General features: G+C 58.1%; 2 protein-coding genes across 3 annotated transcripts; one reads left to right on the top strand and one right to left on the bottom strand.

The window, feature by feature from the left end:
- Window positions 1-952: 952 nt before the first annotated feature.
- CCDC71 (coiled-coil domain containing 71) lies at window positions 953-10,544 on the bottom strand. 2 transcript variants are annotated; one of them, XM_061456197.1, is made up of 2 exons: window positions 10,448-10,544; window positions 953-8,251 (listed from the first exon to the last, which is right to left on the bottom strand). In XM_061456197.1, the coding sequence occupies exon 2, from the start codon at window positions 8,188-8,190 to the stop codon at window positions 7,006-7,008; it is 1,185 nt and encodes a 394-aa protein (XP_061312181.1). In that variant the 5' UTR covers window positions 8,191-8,251; window positions 10,448-10,544; the 3' UTR covers window positions 953-7,005. The 2 variants fall into 2 exon arrangements, with proteins under 2 accessions (XP_061312181.1, XP_061312182.1); XM_061456198.1 differs by lacking the exon at window positions 10,448-10,544 and adding an exon at window positions 8,351-9,888.
- A 4,394-nt stretch (window positions 10,545-14,938) lies between these two features.
- KLHDC8B (kelch domain containing 8B) lies at window positions 14,939-19,069 on the top strand. Its single transcript, XM_061456152.1, has 6 exons — window positions 14,939-15,001; window positions 15,622-16,092; window positions 16,846-17,010; window positions 17,174-17,398; window positions 17,614-17,715; window positions 18,438-19,069. Exons 2-6 carry the CDS (start codon window positions 15,720-15,722, stop codon window positions 18,632-18,634), a joined length of 1,062 nt encoding a protein of 353 aa, XP_061312136.1. The 5' UTR covers window positions 14,939-15,001; window positions 15,622-15,719; the 3' UTR covers window positions 18,635-19,069.
- The last annotated feature ends 2,535 nt before the right edge of the window (window positions 19,070-21,604 follow it).

Below are 21,604 nucleotides of genomic sequence, written 5' to 3'. Positions count from 1 at the left end.
ATAAAGAGCCATTAGCACTGGACATCGTGTCTGTAGCACAGGGATCTTGGCCAAGCAACCCTTATCTGCTCTGAGGAGATCCGAAGTGGCCTGATAAAGGTGGCAGTAATAGGATATGCAGCCTTGAAAAGTGAGGCAAAAGCAGGAGGGAGGGATCCTCAGAGGGACCTGAGGGACAACTGAGGTGTCCTGGCCATGCCCAGGCACCTCCTGGCTCCCCTGCAGGCCACTTCCCATGCGGAGCTGCGATCCCAGGGATGAACTTGTGGGAGATGGCGTGCCTGAGGGCAGCTGCGCTGGTTGATGTGCCAGCGGCTCGGCTGCAGCCCCTGTCACCAGCATCCTTGTCACCAGCGCTTCAAAGCTGCTGAGCATCCCCCAGCCCCTGCTCCACAACCCTCAGCAGAGCTCCCGAGCTCCTGGGGCAGCGTCTCAGGCTCAGCCAGCGCCGCTTGGAACGACATCAGTGCTCCCAGCGGGCAGCCGGCGCTTCCCTGCACATCCTGCACTGCCTGCAGAGCCGCTTTAACCGCTTCCCTTCCCGAGCCCCGGCACCGGCGCCACCGTCCCAGCACTGTTAGTGCCGGGTCAGCGCACCGACGGCTCACACCGGATCCGGATCACCACGGGGGAACAATGGCTCCTCTGTTGAATTCGCCAGTCCCAGCATCCCGGCTGGAGAACAGGATCCAGAGCGAAGTCAGTGGGTGGGCAGGAACTAACCTGGAATGCGGATTTATGCCAGTTTAAACCAGTTCAGCACTAGGAGCACTTCCCATCCCGAGCCAGGCATTCCTTAGCGGGGCTTGGGTACCCCAAACCTCTCGGGGGGGGGGGGGGGGGGGGGAGCTGGGGAGAAGAGGCAGTGGTGGTCTGCAGCTGAGCACACCCCACATGGGAGATGCCATTCCACGGAGCTCCCGGGAGCCCAGAGAAAAGCTGGACACGCTGGGTGGTTGTGAGCACCATTTTACTGAGGGGCTGGCCACCTGCTGGGACTTCAGAACAAAAAGTTCACTTCATTTAAGAGAAAAGAAAAAGACAGTCTGTTTCTTGTCCCATTCCCTCCAAAGAGTGGAATAATACTGTCTTCTCACTAAACAATGCCATTCCAAACTATACAACACGGAGCATGGAGCAGCCCCGCCTCAGACTCAACATTAAATAGTACTATAGCTTCGGCAACATTCTACACCAACAAATGAGAACAGGGAAAAGTTCACTCGAGAACAAGATGGTCACTTGTTGGAGATCCACCACGTAACAGTCTGCTCCTCGCCCTCCCACAGGCTGCAGGTGCTGCTCCATGGGTGTCACCCAGGATCCCGGAATGCCAGAGGATGCCTCAAGCGTGCCGGCGGCACCGGTCCCGGCCTGAGCAGGTCGTGAAGGAGGCTCTCTTACAGATGAAGGTTGGTAGAAATGAGGGTGAGGGATCTGGCAGTGCCCATCCAGAGTGGCTGCTGTGGCTCTGCTTGGGAAGTGCTGCTCCTTGGGAATGCTGCACCGGGAACCAGGAGGAGGCAACGGCATCACACGCTGCGAGTCCCCACCACAACACCAATGCTCATCCCATCCCATCCCATCCCGGGGAGGATGGTGGAGCAGGGGAGGTATTTTGCAGCACCTTCTCTTCACAACAGCACCACGTGCCTGCGCAGGTGTGTGGCAATCACCGGACTCTCACAGGGAGGGAAAGGGTGAATTAAGACAAGGAGAGCCCCAGCTGATAATAAGGCCTTTAAGGGACTCCCCAGGGCAAGGTTTAATCGTCCCCCCCCAGGGGAAGGTGTTTGGGATGCTCACCAGAGAAGTGCTACCCCCATGAGGGTGTCCCAGGGGTACAGGACTGCATCTCTCACCTTCCCCACGGCCACGCCAGTAGGGCCAGTCTATGTGACTGATGAAGGATAGAAGCCAAGGGTTGGCAGGGGGCACCTGCCTCAAAAGGGCACCCCCAGAGCCTGTGTAGTGCTGCCAGGCAGGGCAGGACAGGCTCCTGCAGCAGGTGGAATGGAGGCAGGGCTATGGCACACTGCAGACCTGGCTCCTGTTTGCACGTCTCCTGCTGCGGCAGAAGCAGAAGCTGCTGGTGTCTTTGGTTTTCCTGGATCCCAGCTTCTCGCTTTGCCACATCTCCCTGGTGTTCCTAAGCGAAGAGAGGGGTCTGGCCTTAGCACCACGGCTTTGGAGGCAGCAGCTGGCCGAGCTGCCAGTGTCACACATCCAGACACCCCTTCACTCAACACCCCACTCATCACCCCTTCACTCAGCACCCTGCCCTAGTGGTGGCTGTCCTAGCTTCTGGGGGCAGATCCCTGCTCCGCCAGCCGGCGAGGCCCCTGGCACCTTCCCAACAGCAGGAATGGGCTGCAAGAAGAGGGAAACATGATCTTGCTGCTCTCTCTGAGCCCTGAACACCAGGGCCTGGGAGCAGCCTGCCCTGCTGCCCTCTCCAGGGGTGGTGCCAGCCTATCCAGTGCCCACAGCCAAGCGCTGCACCACTGTCAGGAAGGTGTGAGGTGCCCCAGAAGAGCTGAGGCCACCTCAGCTCATGGCAGACTGTCCCCATCTGACCATGGCAGCAAACGGGACAGAGCTGCTTTGAGGAGTGAAGCAGGAACTGTGGATTTCACACCAACCTGCCTGAGCAGGAACTGCTCCACATAGCCCAGCACCACCCTATCAACCATGCTTAAAACAAGGACCCTCCCATCCTCAGCTCCTGGGAAGCTGAGACGCAAACCTGGTCTGCATCCCCACACATCCCTTGTGCTATAGCCAAAGGCCCAGCTCCCACATAGTGCAGGGAACTTGGACCCAAAGTGACAGAACAACTGGAGTGGCTGCACCTCCACCATGCTGGCAAGGTCTGGCCACGAACACAGCATAAGTCAACTGGAAGGGCCCAAGTTCTGTCCACAAGCCCAAAACCCAAAGCCCTCCAGACACAACAGGAGCTGAGAGTCTTCCACCAGCTCCACTGGTGGAGAAGAGCTGCTGGTGTATGAGGGGAGCACAACTCCTCCCCCTCTCACTGGAACACCACTATTGGGCTACAAACCAGGAATAACAAAATAATCTCTTCTTATTTTGCAGAAAAGTGTTTAAGGAATTCTGTACAAGCTGGCTCTGGAGGTGGGGGGAACCAACCAGTCTGGAAGCAGCAGCAGCACCACACTGGCTGGCTCGCAGGGAAGAGGCCAAGGAGAAACTTCTCCAAGTCCAAGCGGTGGCAGATGGTGAAACATGATCAGAGTGGACATGAGCTTCAGAACGTTGCTACCAATTAACAATGTGATTTCAAGTGGTATCCGATGTCAGCTTCCCCTCCAGTACCTGCGGGGCGAGCTGCTCTCCCCACGGACATCTGAGGCACGCAGGAAGCTTCAGGACCTTGTCTGGTCGAGGCAAAGCACAAATTCGTGGTTCTTGGCAGCTGAATAAAAGGAAAAACGATTCCCAAAACCATCAGTTGGATGAGCAGCCCTTTGACCGCTGGCTGAAGCGCTTCTGGAAATGACGGTGGCACAAATCCATGCAGTGAGAGCATTCCTAAGAGAGCCTCCAAAGCTCTCTCGGCTGTCACGGTGCCCAGGAACAGCACAGGCCAGGTTAGGCACTTGGATGAATTCAAAGTGACTAATACAGAAACAGGTCTGAACAATCTGCACGCAGCAGAGACCACAGCACCCCAGGCAACGTGTTTCTGTGTGTCCTGCCCTGCTGCACAGGGTCCTGGAAGGCAAGTCTGCTGTCACAGGGTAACATGGGGTGGAAGGGATTGCTCTGGCTAGACCAGTCTTAAGCAGCCTCTTGCACATCGGTGTTGAAGGTCCAGGACTCCAGGAGCACCCAGACCACGCCATGAAATGAAGGACCCTGGAGCCAACCACTGACAGGCTGCAGGCACACATCTGCCCGCACTGGACAGGCAGCAGTTGATGTCATTGGTGCCAGGGGCTGTAATGCCCCTCTGAATAACAAGCTTCAATCAGAGAATCACAGACTGGTTTGGGTTGGGAGGAACTTAAAGCTCATCCAGTCCCAACCCCTGCCATGGGACACCTTCCATTAGAAGAATCTAGAATCTAGACTGGAATCCTTCCAGCCAAGTTCCCAAATTACCTGCAAGGGGAAAGAGGAGGCATGAGGAGGATAGAGCATCGAGCTCTAGTGCTGCCCAGTAGCACAGGGCCCTGCAGCCTGTTAAAAGATATGCAGAAGGGCTGACAGAGACTGGACTGGTGATGGGCAAGTCCTGGAGCACTGCATGGTCTGCTCGCTTCCCTTACAGCAGCCTCAGTGGCACAGAAGTGTTTCTAATACTCATCTCTCCCTGTGGAGCAGAACACCTCTTGCTGCTGGCCTGGGAAGGACATTACCACCAAGCGTTTGCAGAACTGAGCTCAGTGCTGGGAAAGGCATGGCAGCACTAAGGCAAGATGTTCTGTTGGATGTGTTAAGCAACAGCACAAGCCAAGTCCCTGCCTGGCAAAAGCCCAAGCTGTGAAAGGCAAGAGGTGATGGAGGAGAGTGGGGAGGCAGGCAGCAGTGCAGCTAAGGGAAGAGACACCACGAAGAGGAGGGATATGGCCTCATGTGCTCAGCTTCCGGCTCAGGCTGGAGGAAAAGCTCAACCCGAATCAGCCTAGTTGATGCAGGATTGTTTTCCCACCAGAGGCCGGGCTGGGATGTCTGTGCTGCATGAAGAGGCTCCAGAGGCAGCTCTCGGTGTCCTTATAAGGGGCTGGGAAGAGGGAAGCTGCTGAGCAGCCTGTGAGGCAGCGATACCACAGGCAGGAGCTCAGAGCACTCCTCAGGAACAGCCAAAAAGAGAAACCGCAGTGCAAGACTTCCAGACCTGGCGTTTGGGAGCGTGGGAATAAGAAAGGTCTGAAGGAGTGGGAGCAAAAGGGACAAAGCAATTTTTGGCTGGTTAACAGTGACAGAAGGTCCCTGTTCATCCAGCACCACGTCAGGACACGGAACTCTCTGCCAGGGCGTTTCAAACCACAGAAGTAAATATTTTCTCCTTGTCCGCAGCCAACCAGCGGCATTCACAGGTCAGTCCCAACCACTGCAAGTGATGAGCTCTGACAGCAACACAGCACAACCACACAGAGCCCGAGCATGGGATTCAGGGCCTGAAATCAGACCCCGAGGGAGAACCTCCACCCTGGTGTACCTGGGGGAGGAGGGAGAACCCTGGCTCTGCCTTGGGACACTCATCCACCTCCTCTCTCCTCTCTGTGCCAAGGTTTTCCTCTCTGAGCTGGGGATCAGACACTGACCCCTTTTACAAAGCACTGAAATGCAGCCAGGTGCTAGGGAGAGGTTGGAACGTGAGGAGCTGAGGCTTCCCAGGGGAGCTCATCCCTTCAGCCAATGTCCACAGAGATTACTGGATCAGATAACTGGTATTTGGAGCTGGTGAGTGGATTACTGGCCCCGTGCTGCAGAGCCTGGCCTGATGCTGCCTCCTCTCTCCGAGCCACCAGGTTCTGCTTCAGCAACCTCCCAACACAGATCATCTCACTAGAGACAGTCCCTCCCAGGTGACAGTGACAGCACCTACTGCTCCAATGTGATGTTCCTCCTAGAGCTCGCAAATCCCTCCCTGCGGAGAGCAGACCCAACCTCTGCCAGCGCACAGCCTGTGTTCACATGATACAGCATCCGACGGCACCCCACAGCATCCGACTGCATCCCATAGCATGCCCCTGGCGCAGGAGGTTCCACAGTTCCTCCTGGGGATGCGCAGAGTCCGTGCTCCGGGAGCTTTCACACCTGGCACACACCTTCTCACAACATCCCAGATGGCACAGCAAAGCTGCCACCCGTCACAACACGGTGCTGATCTCCCCTCCTACTGCTTCACCCCCACAAACCGACAGAGAGAAACAATCTGTTTAAGTGCTGGCATCAATTCTGTCAAATCTTTTGCTTTTCTGCTTTGATTCAGGCTCAAGCATCCCACTGAGCCCTGGGAACAGCAGGATGTAGCAAATACATTCAAACGCAGCCTGTGCCTTCCCTACCTAGAACCTGCTCCTGAAACATCCAGCAACAGCAATGCAGTCACAAGGTGAGCAGGACACTACACAATTCCTGCTCACAGCTCCAGTCCTTCAGCTCTGACAGTTACAGTTCATGTTCTATGGCTGCACTCAGGCTGCAGGAGAGCAGAACAACACTGGTGCTGAGGAGGAATCGCTCTTTGGAGGCAAACCCCTACCATGAGTTCAGAGCTTCTGCTACGAACAAACACAAGAGGCACCTAGAGAACTGCAGGCAACAGCCCCATAACACTCCCCCCCTATGCAGAGGTAATACCAAAACCGTAATTAAAACTATAGTCAATGATGAGCTGGTAATTCTCCAAATTGCTTGGCATTTCTGGAGGCAAACAAGTGGCTACAGCTCTGCCTGCCTCTGAGCTGCTCAGCAGAGCCCAGAACAAGCTGTCACAACACTGGATCAACAGAGAAATCCTGGCACCTTCCAACAAAACACTGGCTGAAGGGGAACAAAAGCTATCAAACCCAATCCCAGAGGGATGGAGGGAGTGCATCTTCCCACAGCTCCAGGGCCATGTGCACACATATGGATATATAGATATATAGATAATAAAGTTATAAAATTTGACCAAAATAAACCCAGTAAATGTACAGCTTGAAAAAAGAGCAATATCACAGTGCATCAATGTCATGAGAAAGTCCCGTGTCCTCCCCCTGCACGAGAGCTCAGCCTGCCATGTCCTGAGGTGGGAAGCGAGCCCTCGGACCTGCTGGGCTTGTGTCACCATCCCCAACGGGTCCTTGTGCTTCTGCAGTCAGCTCTGCAGAGCAGATGAGGCAGGAGCAGCACGGGAACAGGCTGATCTGTCTGCAGGTCAGTTAACAGGTCACCCCCAGGCACGAGAGCTCCAGTCTCCAACCTCTCCATACTCTGATGCTGGGCTCGTATTTACTTACTTACAAAAGGAGAAAGTGACAAAGACCCTCAGGGGACGCTGTGAGCGTGAGACAAGGGCTGAATTCGGATCACAGGGGACAGGTTGACCCTAAGAATCTTCTGTGCTCTCCTCCTCATTTCCTCGTCAGAGGAAGAGTTGCCCACCTTGATGGCCCGGAATTTCAGCAGGTTCAAAGTGCTCTGAGCTCGGCGAGGTTTGTTTCGGGCAGAAATGGTATTTGCTTTTTTCTTCTGTGGTGCTTCCCTCGCCTCTGTGGCTCTTCTCTTCTTCTGCCCAGTGCCTTCCCGGTAGGTGCTGTTGTCCTTCCATTCTGTTTTCCCCACGAGAGCTTCCTTATCTTTGATTTTCAAGGTCTTGGCCTGCGGTGTTGCAGTGCAGCCCTGGGACGAGCTGCCTGTGACTCTCCCGTTGAGGACTCCCGAGGCTTTGCAAGCGTTGCTCTCCTGCAGCACTCCACCCTTTGGTCCCTTCAGGAGATTTAAAGCCAGGGTGGCAGAATCTGGTGCTTTCTTTACCAAGCGCTTGTAGCCCTTACCCTTGGTTAGTTTGGCTGCTTTGCCTGAAGGAAACTTCCCTGGGGCACTCGAAGCCTTGAGGAGTTTAAGATCCGAGGGTGAGATCCCAAGACGCCCTCGGGTGTACTTGGACTCCAAACAGGACGCAGTGGCTTTCAGCGGCACCAGAGCTTCCAGAACCACCGACAGTCTCATGGCTGGATACACATCAGGATACATGTTTGTAGGGAAGCCCACTGCTGCAGCCTTGGATGTGCTGGATTTTGTCTGCTTCAAGGAGCTCAAGAGGAGATTTGTGGAATCCCCTTTCGGGACAGGTTGAGTGGAGACTTTCAGAGAGTTCACTGGCACGCTGGTGGGCTCAGCAGGCACCTTTGCCATGGCCGTGGTGTTTCTGGTTGGACTCTTAGTAGTGCTGGCACAGTGCTGGGGACTGCTCTCTTTTGTCTGAGTCGGTGTGTCCGCTGTGCACGAGCTGTACCCGTACACATCCTTACTCCTCAGAATGGTGGGCTGGTAGCCCTCCTCCTTCAGGCTCTGAATGAAGGCCACCAGCTGGGTTTCTGTGTTCGAGAGGTCCTTGGACATGGGGTTGAAGACTCGAAGGGCTTCCTCCAGCACTTTCTGTCCTGCAGAGGAAATTCTTGACCAGGAATGGACGGCTTTTTCTTCCACATTGTTCACTGCAATATTCATGGCATTAGGCAACCGGGAGCTTTGGAAAGGTCTAAATTACTGGGAAAACAACTCTTGAGACCTCAAAAGGAGAGAGAAGATAGTTAGCTCACAACAACTGAAATCAGCTCGTGGTTTTAAGCAGGGACCTGAAACTGTTAAGCTAGGTATGGCTACTCACAGACATCAGGTCAGATTCTAGGCATCACCCACATTAGAAGCATCATCAAGAAAATCCTGTCACTGATTTGCCTCTGGAGGAAACCCAAATCATCCTGAATATATCCTCAACCCTAAACCAGGATCTCAGGCAATCCCATCCAACCCAGCCCAGGATAAAGGGTTCCAATGGTTAATGCAGTAATCTCTGCAGCTTGCTCCCACTTTGAGCTTGACACACCCCAGCTCTGAGTAACTAGATATCATTTTCCTTTGGTAAAGCAGCCCTGAGAACTGAACCCTCACTGAGAACACCACGATGGAGCCATCCCAATGCTAACAAGCCTGAGCACCTCAAATCTATCCTGGCATCGCATTCAGTTTTCCAGCTTCCTAATAGATTCTGCTCACAAATTGATTCTGAGTCCCTGCCAAAGCTGCAGCATCCTCCTGGAGACCTGACAGGAGGGCTGGAGGCTCTTTTAGCTGAGCTTTGTCGATGCCAAAGGCTGTGGTGAGGCAACACCGCTCCTTGCTGCTCTCTTGTTTGAACAACGGTCTGCAACTCGCTGTCCCAGCAAACTGGTGTTGATCCAGGGGCACTCACTGCCAAGGGAGCAGGAAGCAGGAAACTCAAGCAGGGCCGTGAGAAGGAAACACACATCACCAGGGCCAAGTGTACAATGGCCTGAGGGAAAACACTGGGATCACGCTCAGGGCACTGCACAGCTGCCTGCCTGGGGAAAAAGAGCTGGTTATTGGTTCAAATATACAATAGGCACTGAAGAGGAGGCCAGAGAGGCACCCAGGAGGACTCTGATCCTCTCACAAAAAGCTGGTGGCCTCACCAGCTCCACTGAAGTTATAAAACCTTCAGTTTCAAGGATACCTATGAAAATAACAAGGATTTGGTGAAAACCTCTTTTTAGGGAAACAGGGAAGGTGTCAGAGACACTATGAGAGAGGGCACTGTGCAGGCAACAAAGCTGTGATGGAAAAGTTAGTGCCTAAGCAGAGAAAGGAATGAATCATATCCAGTGCTCTTCACAGACCTCCGGGAATACCGGCCCCGGAGCGGCCGCCAGCGGCACAGGCAGGGAAGGGTCAGAAGCCAAAGGAGCAGCAGAAGGGGAAGCACAGGTCAGCAGTGGGTAAGAGCTTCCACATGACACGCTAATCCCAGTCAAGTGCTCTGTGGACGTCACAGGGATTTGGAGGAGGATAACGCAGGGAATCTCCCACGGCAGAGGGCAGACAGGCAGGGAACCAACGGAGCCACGGCCGGTGTCACAGCCAAAGGTGAGATTTGCCACCTCCCCAGGGAACAGGCAAAGCCAGCAGGGTGTAAAGCTTAATCCTGATCTGGTAGAGAGGGAGAAGCACAAGGAACAACGGGCTGCAGAACGGATCTTCTTCAGGAGCAGCTGGGACACCGTAAGGGACACTCAGATGTTGGACACAGCGGCTGTGACACCCACGGGGACAGGACCCCTCAGCATCAATCCGCTTGGACGTGTTTTGTGCAGCCCAAGCTGCAGCTGGAGCGAAGCTGCCCACGGGCAGGCTCAGCCCCGATGTCCACCCAACACCGAGAGCCCTCACCTGAGCCACTACCGGAAGGACATGCCCTGGTGGAGCGCCATGTGGCCACTGCCCCACGGTGCCAGCGCGGGGTTAAGGCCCGGCTGTGCGGGCACGGAGCTCTAGGGACGGGCCCCGCGGTGACTCCCACGGTGCTCCGGGCTGGGGCAGCCTGGGGGCACGCGGGGAACCAGCCGCTCCCCATGACCCGCTCCCGGCGGAGGCGATGCTCGTTCCCGAGCGCCTGTCCCGCACACCCCATCCCCAGGCCCGGTCCGGACGAGCCGCCGGCAGCACCGAGGCAGGAGGAGCCGCGGCGGGGGTCGAGCCGCGCTGCTCCGTGCTGCGGGGACGTGCTTGGTGCACACAGCGGGTGCGGCCCGCGCCAGCTGCGGCCGGGGGGTGAGGTGAGGAGGGGAGGAGGAGGCGGGGGCCGGGGCGGGGCTCCGCGGCTCCGCCCCCCAGCTCCCGGGGCCGCCGGCTCGGCAGCGCCCCCGCCCGGGAGCACGGGGCCCGGGCACCGCCGGCCTCAACCTACCGGCCGCCGCCAGACCCGCCGCTGCGCCGCGACCGCCGCTCCAACATGGCCGCCCGCGGAGCGCCGGAACCACCGCCCCCTTCCGCTTCCGCGCACCGGGGACACGCCCCCTCAGTGTCCATGGTAACGGCGGTCACGCGCCGGTGGCCGGCGGGGGTCCGTCCCCCCCTCCGCCCCGGGCCGGCAGGGGGCGCTGGCGGGAGGAAGAGGCGCGGGCGGAAGTGGCGCCGTTTCCAGGTAACGGCGGCGTGGCCGGTACCGGTACCGGTGCCGGTGCCGGGGAGATGAGCAGCGGATCTGGCCGGCGGCTGGTGCTTCACGTGGATCTCAACAACACGGTGGTGGTGGCGGACACGGTGTCGGGGCAGGGCCCGCGGTCGGCCCTCAACAGCTTCCTCAGCACCGTCACCTGGGGCCGCGCCGGCGCCGGCGGTGAGCACCGCGGAACCGGGGCTTGTGAGAACCGGGGATCGAGAAGCGGCTGAGCCCCCCCCTTCTCTTGCAGGCGAGTGGCAGTGGGTAAGTGACCGCCCGTCCCTTCGCCCGCCGTGCCCCGGTGCCCTCAGCTACTACAGCCGCCACGGCCGGGACCCCGCGTTCACGGAGAGGGGCTCGGGCCGGCGCTTCCGCAGCCTCCACGCCCGCCACCTGCAGCTGCTGGAGTGGCCGGGCCGGCCGCACGAGGTGCTCTCGGTGCAGGGGGACCCCAGCAAGCGCTACCACCTCCTGCTCCCCGCCCTCCTCCGCCTGCTGGATGCCCTGCACCGGGACGGGCGGGCCTTCGCTGTCATCTTCAGGACGTTCGGCACTGACCTGCCCCGCGCCCTCCGCGCTGTCAGCTGTGCCCTGGAGGGGCAGCACCCCCAGTTCCCTGCGCTGCGGGACGTGGCGGTGAGTGGTACCCCAGGGCTGGTGAGGGATCCCTGTGCTGGGATGCTCTGCTGACACTTGGCTGGCTTTGCTGTTTAAAACACCAGGGAGGGGACGCAGCAGCTTCTTGAGATGGAGCTGTTAGCAGCAGGAAGCACGTGTGTGTATGGATCCTGCTGAGAAAGGTCTCCTCTTGGGGTATCCCAAGTTGGATAGAGCATCCCTTCTCTTGGAGAGGTAGGCTGCTGCAGTGGAGCTGATCACAGCCATGCTCTCCCCCTGGCAGCACACCAGCAGGAATGCTGGGAGCAAGCTTGGGAAGCTGCCTCAGTTGTTCATTGGAGTATTCTTAGGGAATAGAGATTGAAACATGGGCAGTGTGCAGCAAGATCATTCCCTCCCATCCCAAGGGAGACAAGTTTTGGTTGGGGGGTTCCACACTTCCTGTTGTTTTGTCCCCAGCAGCATCCTCCCATGCTGTGCTGGTGGAGAGCCTCCAATGCACCAACCAACCTGTCTGCTTTGGCAACCTTTCCTCTCCCACTCTCTGTGGTCCTGCAGCTCCCTGTGGACCTCACCCCTGGGCAGATACGCTGCAGCAAGTGGGAGGTGGTGCTGACAAGGGGAACAGAGCGCCTGACTACCCGGGAGGATGCAAGAAAGCTTTACAACTACTTCAGCTCCTTTGAGGGAATTGGCGGCTTCCAAGACCACTTTGACTGGTGAGAAACAGGGCACTAAGGTTTCTTCTCTCCTGTGATTCTCGGGGCTTCTCCTGCTCTGGGATAGCTCTGAGTTTTGAGGTCTTTACACCTTGTGGGCCCTATCACTTGTATGCTCCCTGCTTTGCCTGTTGGCAGCCTGATGGGGCTCTCATAATCTTGCCTCAGGCCTCAGTTTACCTCCTGCTTTTCTCCAAACACACCCTGATTTGTCACCTCACTGCAAAATGTCCCTTTCCCAGGAAGCAGGAGCAGGCAGAGGGACAGGATGGTCTCTATTGTTGTACCTGACCTGCCTTTACCAGGTTCCCCTCTCCCTCCCTGACTGCTCCTTGTCCTGCTCGCTGTTTCAGGTGGGCCAAAAATCAGTTCTCCTCCCAGGGTGGGAAACCCCTATGGATTGACCCCCATGATCCCAGCGTTCACCACATCTTCATCGATGACAACATCCGGCTGGACGATGCCGACACCATTGTTAATCCCCAGGTAGGGCTGAAGGTCCCTCCAGTGCCTCCTGCCTGCGCTGAGGGGTGTCCCGGTGAGCCTGAACCCCTGTTTCCATCCAGAAGGTGACAGTGCTGGTGGGGAATGGAAGGGGGAATGCTCAGCAGCATTTGCCAGGCAGCAGGGAGAGGTGAGGAATGGGATGCTCATCAGATATTCTGGAGAGTCAGCCTTGTTCAGCCTGGAGAAGAGAAGGCTCCTTAAGGGGAGACCTTAGAGCAGCTCCAACTGCCTAAAGGGGCTACAAGAAACCTGGAGAGGGGCTTTGGACAAGGGCCTGTAGGGACAGACCAAGGGGAATGGCTTTAACCTGACAGAGGGGAGATTTAGATGAGCTCTTAGGCAGAAGCTCTTCCCAGTGAGGGTGCTGAGGCGCTGGCACAGGGTGCCCAGAGAAGCTGTGGCTGCCCCATCCCTGGCAGTGTTCAAGGCCAGGTTGGACACAGGGGCTTGAAGCAAGCTGCTCTAGTGGAAAGTGTTCCTGCCCGTGGCAGAGGGTTGGAACTGGATGAGCTTTAAGGTCTCTTCCAACACAGACCAGTCTGTCATTCTGTGATTCCACAAAAGCTCTCCCAGCTCATGGATCTGTAGCTGGTGGCAGGAGCTGTCACTGCCTGGGGCAGCCCTGTTGGGAACAGGCTTTGGTCTGTGCTGTACCTGTTTCCAGAGAATTACTGCGGGTGGCTCTGCTGCAAGTCTGAGGCCCCTGTACACAGCAGCATGTCTGCAATGGCTGAGCATAGCTCACACAGCTCCACTTGCAGCATTCCAGCCTCAGGCTGATTCCCTGATCAAGGAGTTCCTGCTTTCACCATCTGCAGCTAGCACAGCAGGTCAGTGAGGCTGCTCAGCTTGTCTCAGAGCAGCCATGCAGCCATCACAGGGCTCCCCTCGCACCAGATCAGACAGGTAGGATGAAGCTGCGGTGGCAGCAGACCTTGCTGGGTCTGGGTGACACCCAAGGCCTTTGCAGCCAGGATTGGCAGGTTGGACACCAGCTTCCCCTTATCACCAGCTCTTCAGGGCTGTCCCTGTGTCAGTGACGGTGACAGAGCAACACTGGGAGGAAATAGATTGTCAGGTGGCCTTAGGGAGAGCCATGGTAAAGATCAGAAGGTGAATTCCAGTGCAAGAGATCAAAGAAAGAGCTGTGGGTAGAGCTTCTCCTGGGGTCGGCTGCTCCACAAGAGCTGTTTTCTTCCAGCTGCGTGGTGTGGTCTGTTCCATAGGGAAGCACAGCCCTGGCACTGCTGCCCATGGAGGGTGCAGGTGCCTCTGTGAGCTGCTGTCTCCCATTGCAGGTGTTCTCGGAGCAGGGCAGCCACAGCCCCCGGCGTGTTCCCACCTCAGAGCTGTACGACGTTTGCCTGGTGCAGACCGACCTGCTGCAGGCCATTGCTGACCAGGACTATTTCCTGCGCTGCGTGAGGAGGTGCGAGGAGAACTACGACCGTTACCTGGCCTGCAGGGAGGAGGACACCCAGAGCCAGCAGTGGGATGGACGGTGATGCCTCCTCAAAGGGGCGAGGGGCTCTGGACTTGGAACACCACCTGCTTCCTGCTGGGCATAGGCAAAGTGCGGAGCTGGGCTCTTCGAGCTCTCCCCATTCCCGTGTGTGATGTACCCGCATCTTCCTACCAGAAGCCTCCATGCCTGAGCACGAGCATCCTGGGAGCTTGTGTGATGGGATCCCTGGAGGAAACGCCTCTCCTTTCCTTGGCAGGGCCATCCCACCATGGGTGCAACACAGACATCCATGCAGCATTCACACCTCTATTTCCACTGCTGCGCCTGTGCCTGGTGCGGGGTGGTGTTGCCATCAGCACACCCGAGTGCTGTGGTGTCCTCCCCAGCAGAGCCATCCAGGCCCTGTCCCTTCTGCTTGTTTTTAAAGCAAACCTTTTTAGCTCGTTACTGGTGTGAGTTTCCTGCCTGGCCTCAGCTGTGCCTGTGCTTGTGGGTGGGAAGTGCCTTTCCTGGTGTCTTCATTCACGGGGCTCAGTCGAGTAGAGACAAAAGTGACCATAGAGGGTTTGGGCCCTTCCTGATGCCACGGAGACCCCAGTAAGGACGTGCTCAGAGTGGGACCAAGCTCATGCTCCATCCCTGGAGGTGGTGGCAGGCAGAGGATCCTCTTCAGGAGGGGACGGCGACTCCGTGAGCCCGGTGCTGGGGTGGCCCCGGCCGGCACCGCGGGGTGTCTGCGGCTCCTCAGGCGCACGGCAGAGCGGCAGCACCCCGGGAGGGTCGGGAGGCGGCGGGGGGGGCCGGGGCGGGCGCGGCACCGCCTCCACCGGCAGCGGGCGGGAGCGGAGCGGGCGGCGGCGCGGAGCGGCTCGGAGCGGAGCGGCGGGGAGAGCAGCGGAGCGGGCAGGAGGTGAGAGTGGCCGCGGTCCCTGACCCGCTCCCGGCGGCGGGCACGGGGGTGCGACGGGAGCCGCGGACAGCAGCCGTCCGGTGGGTGCGGGATGCGCAGCGGGAGCGGGAGGGTCGGGGGATCCGGGCTGTGCAGCGGGAGCCCCGCGGAGCCGGAGCACTGGGGGATAAGGGCCATGCACAGGGAGCCCCGGGGAGCAGGAGCTCCGGTGGGTGCAGGCTGTGCACCGGGAACCCCGGGGAGATGGAGACCGCGGTGCAGGAGCCTCGGGGAGCAGGAGCCCCGGTGGGTGCAGGCTGTGCACTGGAGCACTGTGCACTGGGGAGATGGAGATCGGGATTCAGGAACCTGAGAGAGCAGGGGCTCAGGGAATGGGAGCCCTGGTTAGTGCAGGCAGGGAGCCTCGGGGAGCTGTGAGGCGCGGGAGCCTCGGTGGTTGCAGGGAGGGAACCTCGAGAAGCAGGAGACTCGGTGGGTGCAGGCAGGCATCTCAGGGGAGACGTGGTGGGTGCAGGTAGGGAGCTCTAGGGAGCAGGAGCCAAAAGGGGACAGGCAGGGAGCCCCAGGGTGCAGGAGCCCAGAGGTGACAAGCAAGGAGCCCCAAGAAGCATGGATCTGTCACATCACCGGTGGAGCTGTCTCACCGGGGCTGGGGGGATCCGTGGGTGCCTGTGTGCTGACTTGGGTGCTCTCCCCACAGGAGCAGGGTGGGCAGACCCGGGCCAGGGCTAAGCCGGGCCGGATGGGCGGCACGGCAAGGCCAGGGCCTGGGGACCCCCGGTGCGGCTGATCCGGCCCATGGCGGCGGGCGCAGGCGCCTTTGCGTGGGCCACGTTCCCCTCCATGCCCACCCGGCGCGTGTACTGCAGCGCAGCGCACCGCGACGGGCAGCTCTTCGTGCTGGGCGGCTGCGGCGGCAGTGGCAGGGCCCTGGGCACTGCTGAGCTGCTTGACCTGACCGCACAGCGCTGGACCACGCTCCCACCACTGCCCACGCCAAGGGCTGGTGCTGCTGCCCTCGCCCTGGGCAAGCAGATCCTGGTGGTGGGTGGTGTGGATGCGGCGCAGAGCCCCCTCGCCTCCGTTGAGGGCTACCACGTGGATGAGGGCAAGTGGGAGAAGAAGGCGGCGCTGGCGCAGCCCTCCATGGGCATCTCAGCTGTGCAGAGAGGTGAGGGATGGGGCTCGGATACAGCTGTCTGGAGAGGTGGGGATGCAGGCGTCAGGGATGCTCGGGTACGATTTGGATCCTGCTGCTGCTTGGGGTGCACTACAAGGCTTTCACCCAGCAATAAACTTGCCACTTAATGGCAGGGTTATGCTCCTGCCTCGGCTGCCCTGGTGCAGGAGGTGATGTGGAGCATCTCCAGCCATAGGAGCCTGCCCCAGCTGCACTGGCTGGGGAGCAGGCCAAGCACCCTGCTTCAGCCTGGCTCAGTGTTCTGTGCATTGCACACACTGTGAATCCTGCCTAAACTTTGCTGAGCACAGCCTGGGAGCCGGGGTTGGTGTTCATATGCAGTGCTCATGTCTGCTCCCTGGCTGGGGATGCTGTGAGCAGGGTGGGCAGGGCAGAGGGGACGGCGGGGCAGCAGTGGGCTGTGGAGCAGGATTTGGCAGCATGGCTGTGTTGCCATGGTGTCTCCAGGGAGATGGTACTGCCGAGAATAATTAGAGCCGATGGCCTTGTGCTCTGCTCTTCTCTGATGGATGGGGCACAAAGAGGAGCAGGAGGGTCCCAGTGGGATCAGGGCATTGCTGGGGTCAGGTCTGACTGCACTCACTGTTTCCTGGCCACCCCAAAGCAGCAGCCAGCCATGGCGCACAGCAGCACCCATGCTGCCTGCACCGGAGGGCACAGGGGGGCACACAGCCCCATGGTGCTGCCTATAGCCCTGCACCCTCACTGTCACCTCTTTTGCAGATGGGACCATCTACGCCTTGGGGGGAATGGGGGCAGACACCTCTCCCCAGGCACTGGTCCGAGTCTATGAGCCGGCGAAGGACCACTGGCAGCCCCTGCCCTCCATGCCCACCCCTTGCTACGGGGCCTCCGCCTTCCTGCAGGGCAACAAGATCTTTGTTCTGGGTAGGTGTCCCCCGTGTCCCTCCACTGCCTCCCTGGAGCAGGGGGTGACCTGGTGCACCCCAGGGTGCCTCTGTGCTGCACTCCCATCCCTGCACTGCATCCAGTGGTCCCATCCTGCTCAATGGTGCCAGCTCGGGGCAGTGGCAGCAGCATCTGTGCGCAGGGGGCCGGCAGGGCAAGCTGCCTGTCACTGCCTTCGAGGCCTTCGACCTGGAGACGAGGAGCTGGACGCGGTACCCCAGTGTGCCGAGCCGCCGTGCCTTTGCTGCCTGCGCCATGGCCGATGGCGTCGTCTTCAGCCTGGGCGGGCTGCAGCAGCCGGGGCCACACAACTTCTATTCCCGTCCACACTTTGTCAACACCGTGGAAGTGTTTGATCCTGCGCAGGGTGAGCTGGGTGGGGGAATCCCTGTGGTTCTGGGTGCCTCCATGCGTCTTGGTGAGGGGTGTCCATGCCCAAGGGATGTGGTTCATTGGGGATTTGAGCATCAGCCTCTGCATCCATAAAGAGTTGTACCCTGTGCTCCCTGATCCAGGGGTGTCCTGGCGTCGGTGTGCAGAGAGGAGCCCCAGTGGGTGATGCTCACACCCTCTCGCCCTCAGGTGCATGGAGCAAGCCGAGCCGTGGTATCCGCATGAGGGAGAAGAGAGCCGACTTCGTGGCTGGCTGCCTGGGAGGAAGAGTGGTGGCTGTGGGTGGCCTCGGTAATGCCAGGCACAGGCGCGTGGCCATGTTCCCATCCCTGCCCTTTGTGGCACATCGGTTACCTTCATGGGCAGGTTGGCTGTGCATACCATGGGGGTATTGCAACACCCTCTGCATCATGTCCCTCCTGTGCCCCCCAGTGCTGGGTGCTGCTACACAGTCTGCCTGCACTGAGCTGATGGCCCTGCTCGTGTGCAGCTTACCATGCTCACGCAGCTCATACCAGCTCAGCCCCACTGCACAGGGCTGCAGCACTGCATCCCTCTCCTGAGAGCTGGGGAAAGGTTAGTGCTGTCAGTCAGCAGCAGGGTGCAGCAAGAGGGAGCCTGGTGCCAGCCACAGCATCCCCACTGAGCGCTGCCAGACCCATCCAGAGCCGGACCTCCTGCTGCAGGGGCAGGAGGAGGTGATGGGGAAGACAAGTGGTGCTGGCTGGATCCCTGCGGCATGGCATTGCTCTGAGCACTGCCATAGCAGGAGCTGCCCTCCCTTATCCCCCGGTGCAGAGCCAGCAGTACAGCATCGTTGCCAGCAGCAATCCTGTTGGAAATGCTGCTAATCCTCTTGTGCCCTTGCTAATTGCCTTTGGAATCACAGAGCCCACACAGCCCAGGTCTCAGGGGCTCTGCCTGAGGCATCAAGAGGCATGTGAAGGACGAAAGGCAGAGCCAGAGGTGCAGGTTATGACTGTGGGGCGCTGATGCCATTCTGTGTTCCGCAGGGAACCAGTCCTGCCCGCTGGACTCGGTGGAAGGGTTCAGCCCCTCGCAGAAGAAGTGGGAGCCACTGCCACCCATGCCCACGGGCCGCTGCTCCTGCTCCAGCTGCCCGGCGCCCAGCCTGCTCTTCGTCATCGGTGGGGTGGCTCAGGGCCCCAGTGGGGCCGTCGAGGCTCTGTGCCTGCGCGAGGCACCCTGAGCTGGGCCCTGGGAACCAGCCCTGGCCGAGCACCAAGTGCCTGAAGATGGGGACAGGGTGTGTACCGGTGCGTGTGAGTGACCTGGCTCCGGAGTGTCATCGTCCCATGGCACCGGGCACCAGAGCAGCCGTGGTGTCTCTCTGTGCCATGGAATCACCTCTGGGCTCCTGCAGTGCTGTGGCAATGGAGCCTGGGGTTAACGCCTGCCTAGTGGGAGGGCTGTGGCTGGTGGCACAGAGGGAGCAGCAGTGGTAGGACGGTTGCTGGTCATGCTGCCCCCGTCCGTGCCGCGGCATGTCCTTGCCGTGTGTGTAGCAGTAAGTGCTGTGTCGTCATAGACCCAGTCGATGTCTCATGTAGCACAGAGGTGCCCTGTAGCTCAGTGCCTAGGAGGTGATGTAGCACCTCAAATAAATGAAACACGTGGAGTTTTACCCTGCTGGAGTCGTGTCGTCCTGGGTATCCTGCTGCAGGCAGGGATATGTTGCAGTCTGTCAGGGAAGCATCCTCCAAAGGGACCCTGTGCTGTGCGGCAGGGATGGCTCTTGCTCTTTTCCGCACTGCCAGGGTGAGTGGAGCAATGTGATGCAGGGATCCAGCCCTCCTTTTGGAAAGCAAGAGCTGAGCAATGTCTGTACTGCCTTGGTACAGCGTTGCTCCTGCTTGGCCTCTCCTGTGGGTGAAGGGGCTGCAGGGGGTGAAGGCAACAGCAGGAGAAAGGCTTTGTCAGAGGGAGCAAGGCTGCAAGAGAGAGCAGGGAATGGTGAGGGCTGCCAGGATGATGAGAAATAAGATGAGATGCTGAATGATGACAGGGTTCTTGAATCCCATCCAGCATCACAGCCCTGTCCCAAAGGAGACAGGGAGAGCTGATCCAGCTGTGTCCAGCTCGCCTGGAACGCTGCATCTCCTGCTTCCGGCATCAGGAAGGGAAAGTAAGCTCTGTACCAGTGGTGTCTGTGGTTGATATTTGGGCGTGCACAGTGAGGCCAATGGCGGGTGCCCCCCAGTTTGCAAGTGCTTTCCTGAACCTTGTTGGTTTTGGCTCCACGCAGAGAGGGATTCGATCTTTCACTGATAGAACATTAGAAAGATCTCACAGGTCTGAGTAAATACCAAGTGTGGATGCCTGACCTTTTGGAGAAGACATCTGGTGTGATCCTGAAGAGGCTAGCAGGGCCAGAGGGACGGGAGGCTGAATCCCAGTGTGGTGTGGCACATCCAGCACACTTGCCACAGAAAAATGGACTCAGAGATCAATGTGATCAGACCAAAGCCCTTTAGTACAAAGCATTTATCCTTTGTATACTGTTGTCTGCCTCTGCTTACAATGGCTTGCTGTATTTTAATTGGATACCTATTCTTGTAACACACAACAACTACGGCTACATATACAATAGCTTAGTATATTATGCTTGGATACGTATTCTTGCAGCACACAGCAACTAGTATACAATTCATCGAATAAGCATATAGGAACTTAACCTTTAAAACTTGCTAACAGTTCACTACTTTGTATCTTAGCACATTCATTTTTCTTCTTACCTTGCTTGCACTGTTACTTTTGCTTCTTTACCCACATCCTCCTTCATTCTTGGTTCATGTTGAACTCCACGTAGGCACTTGCTGACTTGGGAACGTGGCCATCCTTCTCTAAAAATCCATCCACACACACTGCTGGGGCAGGCTGTGACATGTGAGGGGAAAGTCAGAAAGGATTCAGAGAAGAGCATCCACAAGATGGTTTTGGTGTTGTTGCCCCATCATCTCTGCTGCCCACCCAAGGGCAGTAATCACCAGGTCAGTCCCAGTGTGTTGCATGGCCTTTTGCCAGCATTCTGGGAAGAACATCCTGGGATACCTGGACTGACAGTACCTCAGCTGAAGCCATCCTTGCATCCGCCTCTGGAGTTGCCATAGAAACCACCGCCGTGCCAGAGCCAGCATCAACAAGGAGCCCCGAATTAGTGATTGAGCCGTACTCAGCAGCAGGATGTGCCGGCAGACGGAGGTCAGTAGCTCACTCTGTGCCAGGGGCCGGACAGGGGGACCCCTCCTCTAAACATGATTTGTCTCCAGCCCTCGCCTATGAACACTGCAGCAGAACCCCATTTTCACAGTGTACCCTGACCTGTGCTCAGCCCTGCTCGGCTCTTCCTTCCTGGGGTCCTGGGAGGTGACAGACCCCTTGGTGCCACCTCGGTACCTCTCTCCTCAGCATGCCAGCCCTTTCCAGAAGCCACCGAGGCACATAACTTCAGTCCCACCAAAACTTTCATCATGGGGGATCCTGAATCACAGAGCTGTGTGGAAATGCTGACCTGATTAATAAGCTTTTCCCACAGGAGCATTGCACAGACGGGATAAATCAGACGCTGAGTCACCACCAAACTGACACCCCTGCATGCCAACTTCACTGCTTGCCCTGCTGCTCACCGGGTGCTCGGGGCTGCTTTATCCAAATCCAAGGCACTGATGGGTGTAAAGAGCTGGGAGATGCTGGAGGGGGTATCTGCGGCTTGAGAGCCTCTTGCCATTGGGTGTTTCCAGTTGATGGTCCCTACCCCGCAAGGGGTTTATCCCTTTCTCAGCAGCCTCTTGCCTCGTGCACATGATTGCCTGGCACATTGAGCCATGGCAGTGCTGTTTGGCTGAACAGAAATCCATGACTTCTCCTAAAAGTGGATTTCTCCTTCTTTTCTACTTCCACTTTTGGACACAGGACCAGGATCCCATCCAAATGAGGGGAAAAGAGCAACCAGGATCATGGCCAAGGACATCTTGGGATGGATGGAGCAATCTTCAGGCAAAGAAATGATGTTTCTGACCACCCTTGGACACTGACACGTTATTAACTGAATTGCTCCTGTGAATTTCTAATGAAATGCATTACAAAGAGAAAAAGAATTGAGGAGCACAGCCCATATATTGCTGCCTATCTCTTGGCAGCTTCTGCTAATTCTTCCTAA

The sequence above is a fragment of the Pezoporus flaviventris genome, unplaced genomic scaffold (genome assembly GCF_033815535.1).
Source record: "Pezoporus flaviventris isolate CSIRO_AGI_PZ_B2104156 unplaced genomic scaffold, CSIRO_AGI_Pfla_v1 ptg000021l, whole genome shotgun sequence".
In the NCBI taxonomy this organism is placed as follows: domain Eukaryota; kingdom Metazoa; phylum Chordata; class Aves; order Psittaciformes; family Psittacidae; genus Pezoporus; species Pezoporus flaviventris.
Note: the sequence above shows the minus strand (reverse complement) of the source record. Positions and strands in the feature narration are given on the sequence as shown.

Coding starts and splice junctions, on each gene's coding strand:
- CCDC71 (XM_061456197.1), bottom strand. CDS start 8,190: ATGAATATTGCAGTGAACAATGTGGAAGAAAAAGCCGTCCATTCCTGG.
- KLHDC8B (XM_061456152.1), top strand. CDS start 15,720: ATGGCGGCGGGCGCAGGCGCCTTTGCGTGGGCCACGTTCCCCTCCATG. Junction 16,093..16,845: donor CATCTCAGCTGTGCAGAGAG/GTGAGGGATGGG, acceptor CCTCTTTTGCAG/ATGGGACCATCTACGCCTTG. Junction 17,399..17,613: donor AGTGTTTGATCCTGCGCAGG/GTGAGCTGGGTG, acceptor TCTCGCCCTCAG/GTGCATGGAGCAAGCCGAGC.